General features: G+C 33.0%; 2 protein-coding genes across 2 annotated transcripts in view; one reads left to right on the plus strand and one right to left on the minus strand.

Moving 5' to 3' along the window:
• Positions 1-233: 233 nt before the first annotated feature.
• LOC108762491 (uncharacterized) lies at positions 234-2,105 on the plus strand. The gene is made up of 4 exons (XM_018509512.1): positions 234-478; positions 649-820; positions 1,646-1,774; positions 1,866-2,105. The coding sequence occupies exons 1-4, from the start codon at positions 336-338 to the stop codon at positions 2,103-2,105; spliced, it is 684 nt and encodes a 227-aa protein (XP_018365014.1). The 5' UTR covers positions 234-335.
• Positions 2,106-4,578: 2,473 nt separating this feature from the next.
• LOC108762483 (uncharacterized) overlaps positions 4,579-15,159 on the minus strand; it is a 12,351-nt gene continuing 1,770 nt past the window's right edge. Inside the window, exons 3-9 of the mRNA XM_018509503.1 lie at positions 14,545-14,750; positions 14,311-14,455; positions 13,939-14,232; positions 7,209-7,433; positions 6,188-6,298; positions 5,796-6,001; positions 4,579-5,682 (exon numbers count right to left, since the gene is read on the minus strand). Of these exons, the coding sequence (XP_018365005.1) occupies positions 5,516-5,682; positions 5,796-6,001; positions 6,188-6,298; positions 7,209-7,433; positions 13,939-14,232; positions 14,311-14,455; positions 14,545-14,750 (1,354 nt within the window). The 3' untranslated portion in view covers positions 4,579-5,515. The remainder of the gene's footprint in view (positions 5,683-5,795; positions 6,002-6,187; positions 6,299-7,208; positions 7,434-13,938; positions 14,233-14,310; positions 14,456-14,544; positions 14,751-15,159) is intronic.

A 15,159-nucleotide genomic window follows, 5' to 3' on the forward strand; every position in this document is an offset into this window, starting at 1 on the left:
CTTCTGCGCCTGACTCCTAGTGCCCTTATTCTTTCTAATTCTTAAACTATATATAATTTTGCTCGTGTTCAGCTATGATATATTCCCAACACTTCGATGCATCATGCCGCTAACATAAGATAGTATTTGAAAACAGCAGATTTTAATTTACCACTTATCTGTGACGTCACACTTTGACAATTTTGATTGGTCGCATGCGTATAGCATATTCACGTGGACAGTGGTGGGATCTGGCAACACTGTCGAAAGTCGAAAGCACGTTATGCCTGTTTTAAGTTGTTACTTGTGCGTAGAGTACGTGTTTTGTACGAATATCACGAAGACTCATAGAAAGGATGGGTGATATATCACAGCCACAACGAATTATAATCCGCAATGCACAGCAGGATGAATCGAAAAGTCCTTCCTTTGTCACGAAACGCGACCGTATAGCGAAACAGTATCATATCATCAGAAGTTGGAAACCACGGAGCGATGTGTACATAACCGTATTACATTATTCTCTATTGAAAAGTCATATTTCTCTTTCGACAACACTTTAGACGATTTATTTCATCGTTTAGACCTGTTAGTGCGGGCACAAAGAATTGTACAAAAAAAATTTTCTTCACAGTAACACCTGGTAAAATAATAAATCCTTTAATCTAGATGGCCATTGATAGTTGGACGCGGTATTCTGATCGGCACGACGGTGATTACTAGTCTTTATTTGAATCACCGATTTAGAGCGAAGATGAAGATCCGAGATTACGGAATATTGCCTACAGTGTTAGGTCTCGCAGTATCGCCAGCTGCAGTGACAGCTGTAGTCCATACGGAGGTATTGACGGAAAAACCGATTAAATTCCTATACAGCATGATGTTCAAGGTTTTAAAGACATCTAGAAGACATCCCTATGTCCTCTCTCTATAGCTCTAGATGTATCCGAGTAGCGCAATTCTTTTATCTGAGCCAAATATTAATAACTTTCTCATTGGCTATTTTGACCACTATTTTTGACCTAGTCTATTGTCCCATAAGTAAATAATAAATAATACCCAGTAAGCGAGAATGGATTAAAATGAATTGAAATTTTAATCCATTTTAATTCATCCAAATGCGTACTTGGTTTATTTTTACTTTTTTTATATTCAATTGGATGGAAAAACTTTTTTTAGATATAATTGGATTGAAAAACTTTTTTCCTATTCAAGGTTTTAAATTGAGCAATATTCACGATGCATTTAAAGAACTGAAATTGTTTTTAATTAAAAGGCATAGAAATATGCTTTATGCAAATCCTATAAATAAATAAAAATGCATTGGGATTAAAAAGGATTTATTTCAATGTTTACAAATGCATACTTTCAAATATCTAAATTCATTTCAATCCATTTTTCTTTACAGAATAAGTAAGCTCAGTACAAGACTCAGTGAATAAACCTGAATAATCTAGATAGCCTAAATAAGCTTAGTAAATTTTTAATATGGTTATCAGGTTTCTCAATAGATGGGCCTTTGCATTACTCTGGTACACCTAGAGCTCTATTATGAATTTCTTAAGGACATTCTCAAAATGTCTCTTGAATAAAGTATGTTGTATGAGTTGGACCAATGACTCGAGCAAGGAATTTGATAATACAAAATACTATATATATCTTTCAGTTGGTCATGAATAAGCTATTATTATTAGAGATACCATGTCCTCTATGCATAGAGTCCATGTCCGCTTTTATGCAAACTTGTAGCGGAGTGTTTTTGCCACTGATACTTGTACCACTTGCAAATTTCTCAGTAAGTGACGAAATTTTGCTCTCTATTACTGTTTTTCACGATATTGATATTCTTTTGATTAGTTCTATTACATCTTATATTTGAATCATAGGTTACTGTTGGCAGTGGAGTATATAATGTGCCACACATAACTGACATAAGAGGAATATTTAGACGTACCCTATCAATTTATCAGCCGATATTTCCCAAGATTGCAATGATTTTCACTTTTCATGCGTTATTGGCTGGTTTTATAGCGTATTCAGAAATAAAATCTTACCTTCGAATGTTAGATATGCAGTATTTAATGGAAGAAGAAAAAGAGCAGAAATTAAAAAATAATATTCTTTGAATTTTTTATTATTGTATTATAGTATAATATTGTATATATAATTGTAGTAAAATATATATATATATATATATATATATAAAGTTGAAAAAATATTTATTGATATTTTTAGTCCATTCTATATTAGATCAATATTTAATATTATAAGGACAACAGAAAAATATAAAATGTATTTTGTAGAATATAAAATGTATTTTTATTTCATCGTTGACATAATATTATAAGATGTCTAGTTCATAATCATTCACTGATATTCACTATGCGTCTCGTACATATCTATTCCTTTTTTCAAAATTAATCCAATATCTAGGCACCATATGATTTGTTACAGTAATAAACGCTTTCCAACTGTTTAAAAAGATCGCTGCTTTAAATGTTGATAATACATACGACTTTTCTGATTTAAGAGAATTTTTCCATATAATGTTGACTCACTTATTTGATATAAAGTTTAACTTACTTAATATCGAGTCAAACGTATGTATTATTTCATATTAATGTTAAATATAATACGAATTTACTTATAGGCTCAAGTAAAATAGCAAATTCGATATTTTCAATTATTCCGATTAGATACATATTTCATCGTGGAAAAATCTGGAAGTATTTTACGCAAGCTTCCAATATTTAATAGATGGGAATTACGACCGAGGTCAAATTACGCTTATTCTTCTATTATGTTAAACGAACTACTTCAACGTCATATAATTAAATTTGGGAACTTCTTGAATTTCTACCCCAGCTTATACAAACAAAAATGTAGTATTCTTATTTCATATGCCTATATTATACATTTTTCTAGATATTTTAATTAGAAAAAAAAAAAAAGAAATCTTTCTTCATATAGTTTGGTTTCTAAAGTCAAATTGGGCACAGGTGACCACAGTTTTGATTTGCCAACTACTCTAGAGTTAAGTATATTACTGGCAGTTTACTGGACGTCATACAGGGGCCCGAGTAGCAAGGAGATCCCAGGAACTATGTGTATGCGATAAGAATATATAAAAGATAACACCAGATGCACACGCATCAATTCAACCAAAGTACAACAATATGATCCGTTTATTCTTTCGGTAGGAGTAGGATTTGTATAATACCTACAACAATGGTTATGTTGGCAGTGAATGAAATCAGCTATCATATAGCCGTGGAATCTAAGAAGCAAGACAGTTTAATATAAAATATGCCTGAACTTTCTCTCTTCTATTTATATGTGACAATGCTGTTTAACATACCACGCATTTAAGGTACATACACTGACAGATGTTTTCCAGATGTTTTTCATTTTCTGTGCCATTTCACGAAATGCACATTAGCCATAATTTACACAATTGCATCTATAGTACATACAATTGTATTTTTGCTCTTTTCCATATTACTTTTATCTATTTTTAAGTTGGAAAAGATTTTAGCTGAATGTCATTATAATGAACGAGTCATTACTATGATTTGCACAGCAATCAACATCACAATGAGATCGTCATTTTTGTTTTAATGTCTTACATCTATATATTATGTCTATACCTATTTTTTGTTAGCGGTGATGTAGTCCATTGCTTATTTACAGTAGAGGTCCCATTCTAGAGTTTATCTACCGATATAGATTAAAGCAAATCATAATAAAAGTTTTTAAAATTAGAAATTTTTTTTTGAAATTTGCATCAAGATAGAAATTTTAAAAAATTAGACAATTTTTAGAAATTATTATTATTAGTATAACGAACCCTTTGCTGTAATAAAACTTTGGACTATAATCAAAACATTTAAAACTTCATTGTAGAAATGGTATAAATATGTAACATTAAAAATTTATACGACATATCTACGTGTCACTTTTATGTTTCTTGTACAAGTCCATGTATGTTAATAAAAACAGATAAAAAAGATGAATGTCTATAAATAAATCAATATAAGATAGCATTTAATAACAGTAATGGGCTTTCTATAAAATAAACCACTATTTAAGTTTATTAAGCCTTAAGCCACACACAAGAAATTGACTAATCATAGCTGATTATTCTCCTCACATTTGACTGTGATTGGTCAATTTCTTATGGTTTAAGACTTAAAGTTTAGCTAATGACTTATTGTATAGAAAGCATATAAAGGTAGGAGCACAGATTTTGGCATAATGCATAAGGCATAAAAAAATCAATCAATGAGAATATTTTATTTCATTATTGAAAAGGAAAAAAATGAAGGATTTTGATTGGTTCATTTTTTCATGCATTATGCGTTATGTAAGACTCCATGCTCCCGCCATAAAAGAAAAATTTATACCATTGATACAAAAAAATTTTGTTCAGATGTTATAGTAGTTATTGTGTCAAATATTACGCAAATATGAATAATTAACGATTACGTTATCTTAGAAAGAAAATAACTTCTATGCGTTCTACATAATAGCGCATCTGTGCTGCTTTACAGAATATTCCAATTAAATATTTTTCCTTAATTATAAAAAAAAATTAAAATATTTTATTGTACTCACAAGTTTTTTGCTGATGATTTAAATCTGTAATGTAGACAGGCGACTATAATGAATTTGTGCATTATAGAATGAATGGACTAATATAGTGACAATTAATTATAAATAGTATTATGTATTCGGAAATTTTTTGTTACTCGTCACAAATACTAATATAAGTATCTAATGTTCTAGCATGATGGCATATTGGCAAAGCTACAATTGTATAGTATTTACATTATAACGATCAATGGCTAGTCATATATTCGACAGCAAACTGAACTTACATTGTTGCTCGCAAATAGATTTTCGTTTTCAGTTCAAATTTAACAATCATAAAATTGTACAATACGAGAACAAGAATCTACCATATACAAATGTTTCTATGCCGACAATATTATTTATGCTTACAACAAATATTTTGGAAGAACATTGCCACCATACTGAAGATTATATTTTCGCATTTCTTTTCACAGACGAATAAATCGCATAAGAATAACTAATAATGAAACAAAAAGAGACAATAAATGCTACAGTAAACAATCAAAATGTATAATCAATTCAAGTAACAGACGATACATAACAGCCGCCTTCAGTTGTATTCTCTTAAACATTTAATTCATTCCTTTGCATTACAAAAGTTTGTTAGGAATAACGATATAGCGTACTGAAGGATGCGGTATGCATAATTTCATCAGAATGGCGGATAGTTTTGCATAGGTACCACAACCGGAGGAATTGGTGGCAGCGGAAGTGTGTGTATAAATGTGGGGTGATTCGGCTGAACCATAACTAACGTATGCTGTTGATTGGCCATGAAAGAGTTATATTGAGTGGTACTGTATTGTGAGTAAGATGCATTAACTGTATCTGAAATATTTTTGTAACAAAATGTGCCGGGTGTTTGGCAAGGTAGGGGCCCCTGGATAGGACCCCAAGCCAGCTGCTAGCATCGCCGGTTATGCCAATGTGTCATGTAGTCTTGATAGCTTACAGTAATCTTCTCGCTCTGGTATCGCGTCAGTTTTACACTGCGTCTAATATCTGGTGTAACTAAGCCCTTGTAACCACCCTTATGTAATAGCGAGTCTATAGTTTGTATCTGGTCCCAACCTAATACAAAAAATGTGTCAATTTAGTGGAGACGAAAGCATACATTTAAGAAACATGATGATTAATGGAATAGTTCCACTAATAATCCACAGCACACGAATATATTTACAAACCTTGTTCAGTCGCAACATCAGGTAAGTAAGTAGCAGTTCTTTTGTTGCCTTTTTCATTATGGAACTCTATGCGAATCCCATGGACTCCTATTTCCCAATCTAAGTAATCCACGCCGTCTTCAAAATGCCGCAGTATAGAAACGCTTACATGTAAGCGTGGAAGTTCCTCTCGTGTTATAGGATTAAACCGCGAATCCTTGAAAGCACTATAAAACACAATTGATTGTTTAAAGTATAATCCAAAATTTTAGTCTAGCCAATTTAGGGTTGTTCCATCTTCGGATAAACTATGTAATTTACCTATGGATGAACAAAAGAACATAAAAGAATAACTATATGTTGAAGTTTACCGAAAGGTGGAACTATCCAGCCAGAGTAGGTATATATGTTACCTAGTAGTAGCATATTCCCTAAGTCCTGCATGTAAGTGCATGGCATTGAATGTACCAATACAGCCACGTAGTCGCATATCCTTTCCAATAGTCCATGTTACAAACAGGGGACTAGAAAGACATGAAAGAAAATACGTTAATGGAAAAATAATAACAGGACTTTAAAACTTAATTCACAGGACGTTAATTCTCTGTTATAAAAGAACATGTGCTATTAAATGAAATTCTCAATAATTTTAGTTACACAAGTACGAAACTGTTAAATAACCAGCTTCTTGAATCAATATTTAAATAATGTTCATACTACTATCTCTATGTAAACAGTTCGTGTAAACATCATTATAATAAAATGTATCGTACTAGTGTGATCAATAATAATCTCTTCTAAACAAAAGGAGTAAAACAGAGTAAAGTAGTGAAATATAGATGAATCATGGTACAAATCTCTATCTCTAAGATCTAAAATCTAAGGGACTAACTGAGGAAGTAAAGAGAAACAAATTCCAAAAAATGTTTACATTTATAGTAAATTATTCAAAAGCAAAACAATGCTGGTGTCTGGCATAACCTCACCGGAAGGTCAGCAGCAGAAGCCAGATGGAGTAAAAAATTGCAAAAAAATAAAATGCATCCTTCAAGAGACGTTTTCTTTGTATTTCGTCTCCACCTCTCTGCTCTTTACTCTGACGATGGTTGAAGACACAAAAGCACAGTAATGGTTTCAACAAAGAGATGCACTGGCGTGGGTGGAGGGAGAAGGACAGCCACGAAAAGGAAAAAAAAGGTGCCACGATGCAGAATGAGGCAAAAGAGGGACCTGGGGAGGCGGGGCAATGAAGGCGCGCATGAGAAAGGCAAGTGCAAGCGAGCGAGCGAGCGAGCGAGAGAGAGAGAGAGAGAGAGAGAGAGAGAGAGAGAGAGAGAGAGAGAGAGAGATGTGGCACGCGACGCATAGTTAGGACAGGGAGGAAGGGATACGTTGGAGACGCTGACTAGCTCAGTACGGTGGGTCTAAACTCACAATGCTTCGTTGCTGAAGTTGGGCGGTTTTGGTGGGTCAAGTTGGTGCAGTTGGCAGTAGAGGACGTCGAAGCAGTAGAAACCCATCTCGGGCTGCACGATCGGCGTATTACGTATACGCGTGCCGTTCGACAGCACCGCTGTGCCATTGCACGGTACGCCCGCGGAATTGTTGTTGAGCTTCTGCTTTTTCGTACCGCAACAACCAGCAGCCATTTTACCGTTTTAACCGTCGCCGTCGACTACTGCGGACCCGAGCTGCGGACACGAACGACCCGTATACGCGTCTATCGTCCGCTCGTCGCGGCCGCCGCCGTCGTCGTCGTCGCTGCCGCCGTTGTTCTCTTCGTTGCCTTAGCGTGCCGTGTCGCGCGCGCGCCCCACCAGATGGCGCGGCGCGCGTTAAAACAGCTGTTTCATCACCCGCCATTTTCGTCATCCTGTCGTTCTTTTCGCGCCCACATCTTTTAACGTGCAATACGATCGACCGACGTCGAAACGACGTTTGTTTACTCGTTCATCCGCGAGTCGTCATCGTACTTATTCTCAGAGTGGTCATCACATGCAAGGATCCTTGTGTAAAAATTTATTTATCACCTAGCTCTTCTTTTTTACAAAAGAAAACTAAACTTTAAATCATCACGAACTTGCCATTTTGAAATCGCAAAGCAGAATAAGAATAACGATTTTTTAACAATCGCTGCGTTTAGCAGAGAAAGCAACTTTGTAACTGTTATATTAATATGATTGATTTATACATTTAGATCCAGTGAGAAACTAAGGCTATCATATTGAAGAATTTTATTAAACAATTGTAGAACTGCTTTCTCTGTCGAAACACAGCCAATTTATAATTGCTTACAATTTTAATAATAAATTAATAATAAAATAATGAGATGTAATAAGTCAAATTAAAAAAACACTTTGTTGCCATACACATATATTCGCACAAACATGTGTAGTACATTACAAATTTCAACAAAAAAAAATCGGAAAAATAATATTTTCTGTTACTCTCAAAATATATCCAGAAAATATCAAATTTACAACTTATAAAACATAACAAAGCGATTTATTCATGTGACACCATTTATTATCATAAAGTAATTAATAATTTACTATAACATATTTGAGTATTTTTTTAATTTAAAATAATTTACTGTAAAGTACTTAAGTATTTTTTTATTTAAAATAATCTACATAACGTAAATTTTATACAAACACGATTATTTTTCAATTATTAGTTAGAGATTTATTTTAATATTTTCAACTTAAATATGTGTAATATATTTTTTAAACGTTCAATGTTTTTATTTGTCGAAATTTATCTTAAAAAAATCAGATACTTTCGTTACGTTTTAAGAGTCAAATAATAATCGTGATTCGAAAGCATGAAGGCAAATTATATAACATTTATAAAACAAATTTAAGCATAAAATCCCTCTTGTGGCCGAAAATGTCTTTTTTATTCCATGGTATACTTTAATTTTGTCAATAATTCAAATATTATATATTTATATTTTCATATTGTAGGTGCATTTTCAAATTTATTACTCATATGTTACGGTAATCAGATTTTAAATTTTTTAATAATAATTTAAAAATATGCGCAGAACACACGCAAAGTATTGTCCATCAGTTTAATCTATAGATCTAAAATTTAAAATCTGCTCTCTTTTGTCGTATATATGAATAATATATGAATAATAAACTTGAAAATATGTAAAAGTAGTATGAAAACATAAACATATAATATTTGAGTTATTAATAAAATGCAAATACAACATGGAATATAAAAGACATTTTCGTCCACGGAAGGAATTTAATTTAGCGTTACAGGTTACAGGTTTATATACAAGATTAGCGTTCTCGGCGAGTGAAAGCAACACAAGTCTCTAAGCGAATGTCTCAATTCGTATTTCCTCAACTTCTCCGCAACATTGTAAAGTCGTGCGATTACTTACCGCGACAGCTGCGAAGAGACGTGCCGACTGTTGAGCGTCGATTCCATCGCGCACCCCCGGTCGCATTTGCGAGGGTGGAAGCGACGATACCACGCAACTACGTCGCACATGGAGCGTAGCGTACGAACCGGCGTGAACGAACGCGAACGAACACATAGTCGTACGTCGTTGTTGGAATGACGCGCGATTCCTTTTGAACTGTTAATTTCTCGCACGAGACGGGACGAGCGGCATCGGGGAGAAAAACCGCGTATACAAACTGTCGAGAACTCCGTCTGAAACACAGCACGCGCAATATGTCGACGCCCGTGGCGACCGGGCGATCGCAGCGGTTTACGGGATTCACTGTCAATTTTCCCATACGAGGAACTGTCACGGCACGTAAATACGGCGATGACGTGCTCGCCGTGTGCGCGCTCCGTCTGCATGCATGAAAAACGCGTTCAACCGTGTAGGATTCGACGCCGCGGCCGATACGCGCGTCTACGACGCGACGCGACTCCGATCGGTCTGAGATAGTTCGATGCGAGTGCGTCGCGACGCCGGTTGCATCGCACTCGCGCGCGGTACTACGGCGCCATCTCACACAACCATGCCCCATTGCACAATAAAAAATTTATATATATAATGTATATCTACATATACATATATAGGGTGTCCCGGGAAGAAAGATTTATTTTCTAGATAGTATCTAGATAAGTTATTTTAAACGAAAATGTTCATACGTGTACACAAAAAATATTCTATTGCTGAGAAAAATAATTATTCAATTTATTTTCTTTCTTTTAATAACGGTTATTTTTAATAAATATTAATTTGAAAAAACTTATTAATATGTATTCAAAACAAGAATTTATTTCTTTTTAAGGATATAAAATTGATCGAAGAAGCGACTTTGTATAATGAGCAAATTGAATTTGTTTTAATTTAATGATTTTGATTGAAGTATTATATTAGGATTTAGAACATATTTTTAATAAATCTCTTATGCTTGTGATGAACTTCTTTATTGTAGATTTACGGATTTATAAACTTTTGAAATTATGAGCTTGAAATAAATAATTATTGTTCACGAACAATTATTGTGTATGTATTTTTTTGTAAGTGTCCTACTTCGAATGATTTCCAAGATAGTTTGAACAGTAAAAAATTTTTGAAAATTTATTACAAAGTTTAAAAAAGATATCTCTGAAGTAAAAATGTATTTAAAATAAATTACATGTATGCTCTCTAGTTTTGTTGTTGTTATCAAGCCACATATAAAAATCTACAATTAAATTACATTTATTATTATTCCGATATTTTTTAAAATCATTGGCGCTTCTTTTTATTTACAATTATGATGACAATGTTGATTTAAAAAGCGTGTCACTTGAGCAATTAATTATTAGAAAAAGTACGCGTCCATAACAGTAATTTTGCAATTGTACGTTCCGAACTCGGAAACCGTTCGGAACAGGACAAGCATTCATATGAACATTTTTACAATAATCGATAACATCATTATTCAGAATGACCTTTTTCCTAGGACACCCTGTATAAATAATAGGGGAATTGTAACATATTGTAAATGGAAATATAAAATAGGATTCACTTTTAGAGCCGATTCTATTTGAAAATCAAAATTTTATTCTGAATTCTAATTCAAATTATCTAAACTGTTGATGTGAATTTAAATACGAATTATAGATTATCTAAAGTGAGTTTTATGCCTAAATTCTAAGCAGAATCGTAAGGCTCGCAACATATTGCAAGAACTTCTTGTCAAGACTTGTAAGAATTTTTAAGTGCTTATACCTTTATACAATATCTTTACAGACAGCTTCTTACTATTACAATTATTGCTCATACAATTTACAAGAAATCTTAGATATTTACGAATAATTGTACGTTTTACGATACATACGCATAAATTTAGAGTACTAATCATAAGTTCTTAAAAGTTTTACGAGAATACTTTACGAGTTTTACGATTAGAATTAACCCATAAGTATCACTTGGTAACGTATAATTTATTTCGTATTTTAATGAAAATAGTGCGATGGAAAATTTGATTAAAAAATTGATGGTTTTTGTGCAATTAAGCGTATGGCAATATATTTTCTAATATTAATACATTAAATTTAGACCATATTAATGGATACATTGCGCAATTATCAATACTATCGGCTCACATCAGTGACCTGCCTAATGTAGCCTCTGTAACTGAGCAATTATATTTCGAAAACTACTGCTTGGAATCAAAAATTGCAAGAACTTCTATTTACTTTGTCGTGCCTGAAAATATTTTGATTTTCGCGAATTTTGGAACACTTATATACAATATATAACTTATAACAAAATGTTTTATATTATGTATAAATCTATATTTTTCAACTATGCTTTTTTACATTTATTGCATTTATTCAAAATAAGAATACGTTTCATTTCGCTGCATTTTTGTGATACTAAATATATATTAAAATTACATATTAAAATATATAAGTCATGAAAAGCGTTTCGAACAGAGAAAGAGATAAGGAATAATACGGAAAAAATTGATTACAATGATCTTTATGACAATATAAAAGTTTATTTCACCTTTCCATTGCAATAAGAATTCTATAGTACCTTGATGTAATTTTTATATGAATTCTACTAATTTCTTAATTTAAGGAGGTGAGAATAGAAGGGAGAGTGAGAGAGAGGAAGAGGTGTGGGGGGGGGGGGGGGGAGAAAAAGAGAACGAGTTACATTCGCTGTGTCTGACTTATGAATAAATAAAGAATAATCTATAGGTTCGCTGTATTATTAATTTACAAATGCAATCAAAGTGAGCGTACATTTGCTTGATATCGTATTAATATTATATTGATATCAGTTATGATGCCAAGTACGATAATAAATATTAATCTGACAAGTATGGTTTACTTTGGAAATTATTAATAATTTTCGTCGTGTAATTTCATATTATAATAATTATCGAGTATTAATTATCGAGAGAAAGATTAAAAGTATAAACTATACATGTGAGATACTTACTCTATGCAATTACAAAATGCGTACATCGAACAGATTTTTGTGGCAGTTTGATAAAATACAGAATGATTTCATTCAGTAAAATTCGTATGATAATTATCGATCTTAAATGTGTTCAATACGATTATATATATTTAATTGAATTGCGATAACATCAATGACTTACTTTTTTAGTAAGTGAGTTTTCTTTTTGTATTTTCGTAAACTCTTCGACAAACACGAATACAATTTACTTGTATATCGCAAAATATAATTACACAACGCTAGATAGAATTAATTTCGTATTCACTGATGAAAATGTATCATTCATACGTATAAACCGTAATAAATGTCTACTACACAAATGGAGTTCCATAGATAGATCAAATGAGCACACATGAATCGACAGTATGTGGCAGTTCGTTGGACGTTTCTTATGCCAAGATTCACAGAAGGCAAGACTTTAGGAACTCGCTATAATTATTATCGATGCAAACATTTTACGTAAATAATAATAACGCATACTATAACGGATAAACACGGAGAATAACACATACTACAACAAAGATAAGATATAATAACAATTATTTTATTTATTTAACGAATATTGCATTAGTATATAAAAGACATAACACAAAGACGATTAAATTGGCAGTGTTTAAAGCCCGCTACTGAGAATAGCTGGCAATTCAAGGGAAGTAGAATTAACGTCGAAAAATCAGTAATTCATTTTTGTATCGTAGGATTGGAAAATTAAAATTTGTAAAATAAGCATTAATAGATGCACGGCATAAGATACTGCAAGTAGTGCAACTATCATGAAATTACAATAACTTATCAATCGAATAACACAAACTCACAATGAGATCTTTTATATATTTTTTCTTTTATGTCTAACTTACATGTCTAATATTTATATCTTTTACTACGTACGATTTCTTTTCATACTTTAATAACTAAATCACAATTAACCACAGAAAATTTATTCTGTCAAACTTACTGTCTTTTTGACGCGATTAAATGCATAACGGATGTATTTTAACAAGATCCTTTTTTTCTAATGCAATTAATGCATAGTTTATGTTCTATATTGCATATTCTATACCAATAAATAACATTAACAGAAAGAAATTATATTCTTACAAATTTTACTAATTTTCACTTGACGTATAAGAATTATATTATATGTCATATACATTGTACAAAAAATGGAATAATTCCAACATCATTTTGTACATTATATCATGTGAAAACAGGCAGTGAATTTTAGGCGTGATCACTGTCTTATAAAAATGTTCATTACCATTCTTAAATTGTATTATCGATGCAAATACAAACAGATTTTTTACAATATGGTGGCAAAGTTAATTGTCATAATGAAAAGGGAATTAAATAAATTTATGCAAAAAATAAAATAAATAATATAGCTACTAAATAATTGAACCAGTAATATAACCAAGCCTTTTCATTATTTATCAATAAATCTCCGAAATCGTAAAATTTGAAGAAATTGTTTTTTAATTCTAAAGTATTTGGCAAACATACACATCAATGTAAATATAATATTTAATAGTTTAAAATTTTTTAAGTCACTATTTGTTTTTAATACAAATATGCAACAATTAGACAATGCCATCATATATGATTTATTATTAATCTCAAGACGGAGCATGCGGTACCATAAATGGGAGGCTGTGTACACTAAGACATAGAAAGACGCACCACTTTAAACAGTGGAAAATTGTAAGAAGGATCCGCCTCCAATGTCATTTTCGTTTACGTACCCCACGCTCCGTAACATTCTGCGTTAAGAAGCGATGCGGTGGTCGAGGATAAAGCGGCGCAGACGGATAGGACGGACCCGCATTATCCCACCAAATGGGAGGATTGTTACGTATCGGTATCATAACTGGAGTAATCGGAGGTAAGGGTAATGGATGTATGAACGTCGAGCGATTCGGTTGCGTGATAATCTGTAAACACTGTTGGCCAGACACGAAAGAATTGTATCGAGCACTATCGTTTTGCAGATGAGGCGAATTGACCATATGAGTGTTGTTATAACGAGTCTCAGCGGATCGTTGGAGCAGGGATCCCTGGCTGGGACCCCAGGCGATCTGCTAGCATCTTCGATTGTGACAATGCGTCATGTAATCCTGATAGCTCACGGTGACCTCCTCGCTTTGATAGCGAGTCAGTTTCAGGCTACGACGGATATCGGGTGTGACTAGGCCTTTGAAGCCACCTTTATGTAGCAGAGAATCTATCGTTTGAATCTGGTCCCATCCTGAATATCAGATTATAGATTATTCCTCACAAAGACCTCCTTGTGGGAGTTTCCATTGCTTGACCTATTCTACGGCCGCAAATACGCACCTTGCTCCATAGCTACGCTGGGCAGGTAAGTAGCCGTCCGTTTATTACCCTTCTCATTGTGGAATTCTATGCGAATTCCGTGCACACCCACTTCCCAATCTAAGTAGTCAACCCCGTCTTCAAAATGCCGCAAAATTGACACGCTTACATGCAAGCGCGGTAGCTCGTCTCGAGTTATGGGATTGAATCGAGAGTCTTTGAATGCGCTTTAAAACATATAGAAACATGTATCAAAAGCACGTGCAAACTATTATGCTAAAGCCTAATCTACAATGTGTTCTTTGCTTCCTGTTGCTTATTTTTTACTTGCCTTTTTTCTTCTTTACAATCGTTTTGTCAACAATCGCGTCTCTTTTCACGTATTTCTCGTCTGTTCCGAAGTTTGGCAACTTTTACCTCAAGCGACAGAAAACGGAGAAACTAGGTAAGAGGCAAAAAGACAAGAAGTAAAATGTGGTAAAAAGCAAGAAATAGGAAACAAAGACACACTGCAGATTGGGCTTTAATGTTACAATTATTTACATAAACTATGTTCTAAATCCTACATTATGCGTTTATATATATATGTATATATATATATAAAATTTATTAATATATATATTGATATATATATAT

This window comes from Trachymyrmex cornetzi, unplaced genomic scaffold (genome assembly GCF_001594075.2).
Source record: "Trachymyrmex cornetzi isolate Tcor2-1 unplaced genomic scaffold, Tcor1.1 scaffold302, whole genome shotgun sequence".
Classification (NCBI taxonomy): domain Eukaryota; kingdom Metazoa; phylum Arthropoda; class Insecta; order Hymenoptera; family Formicidae; genus Trachymyrmex; species Trachymyrmex cornetzi.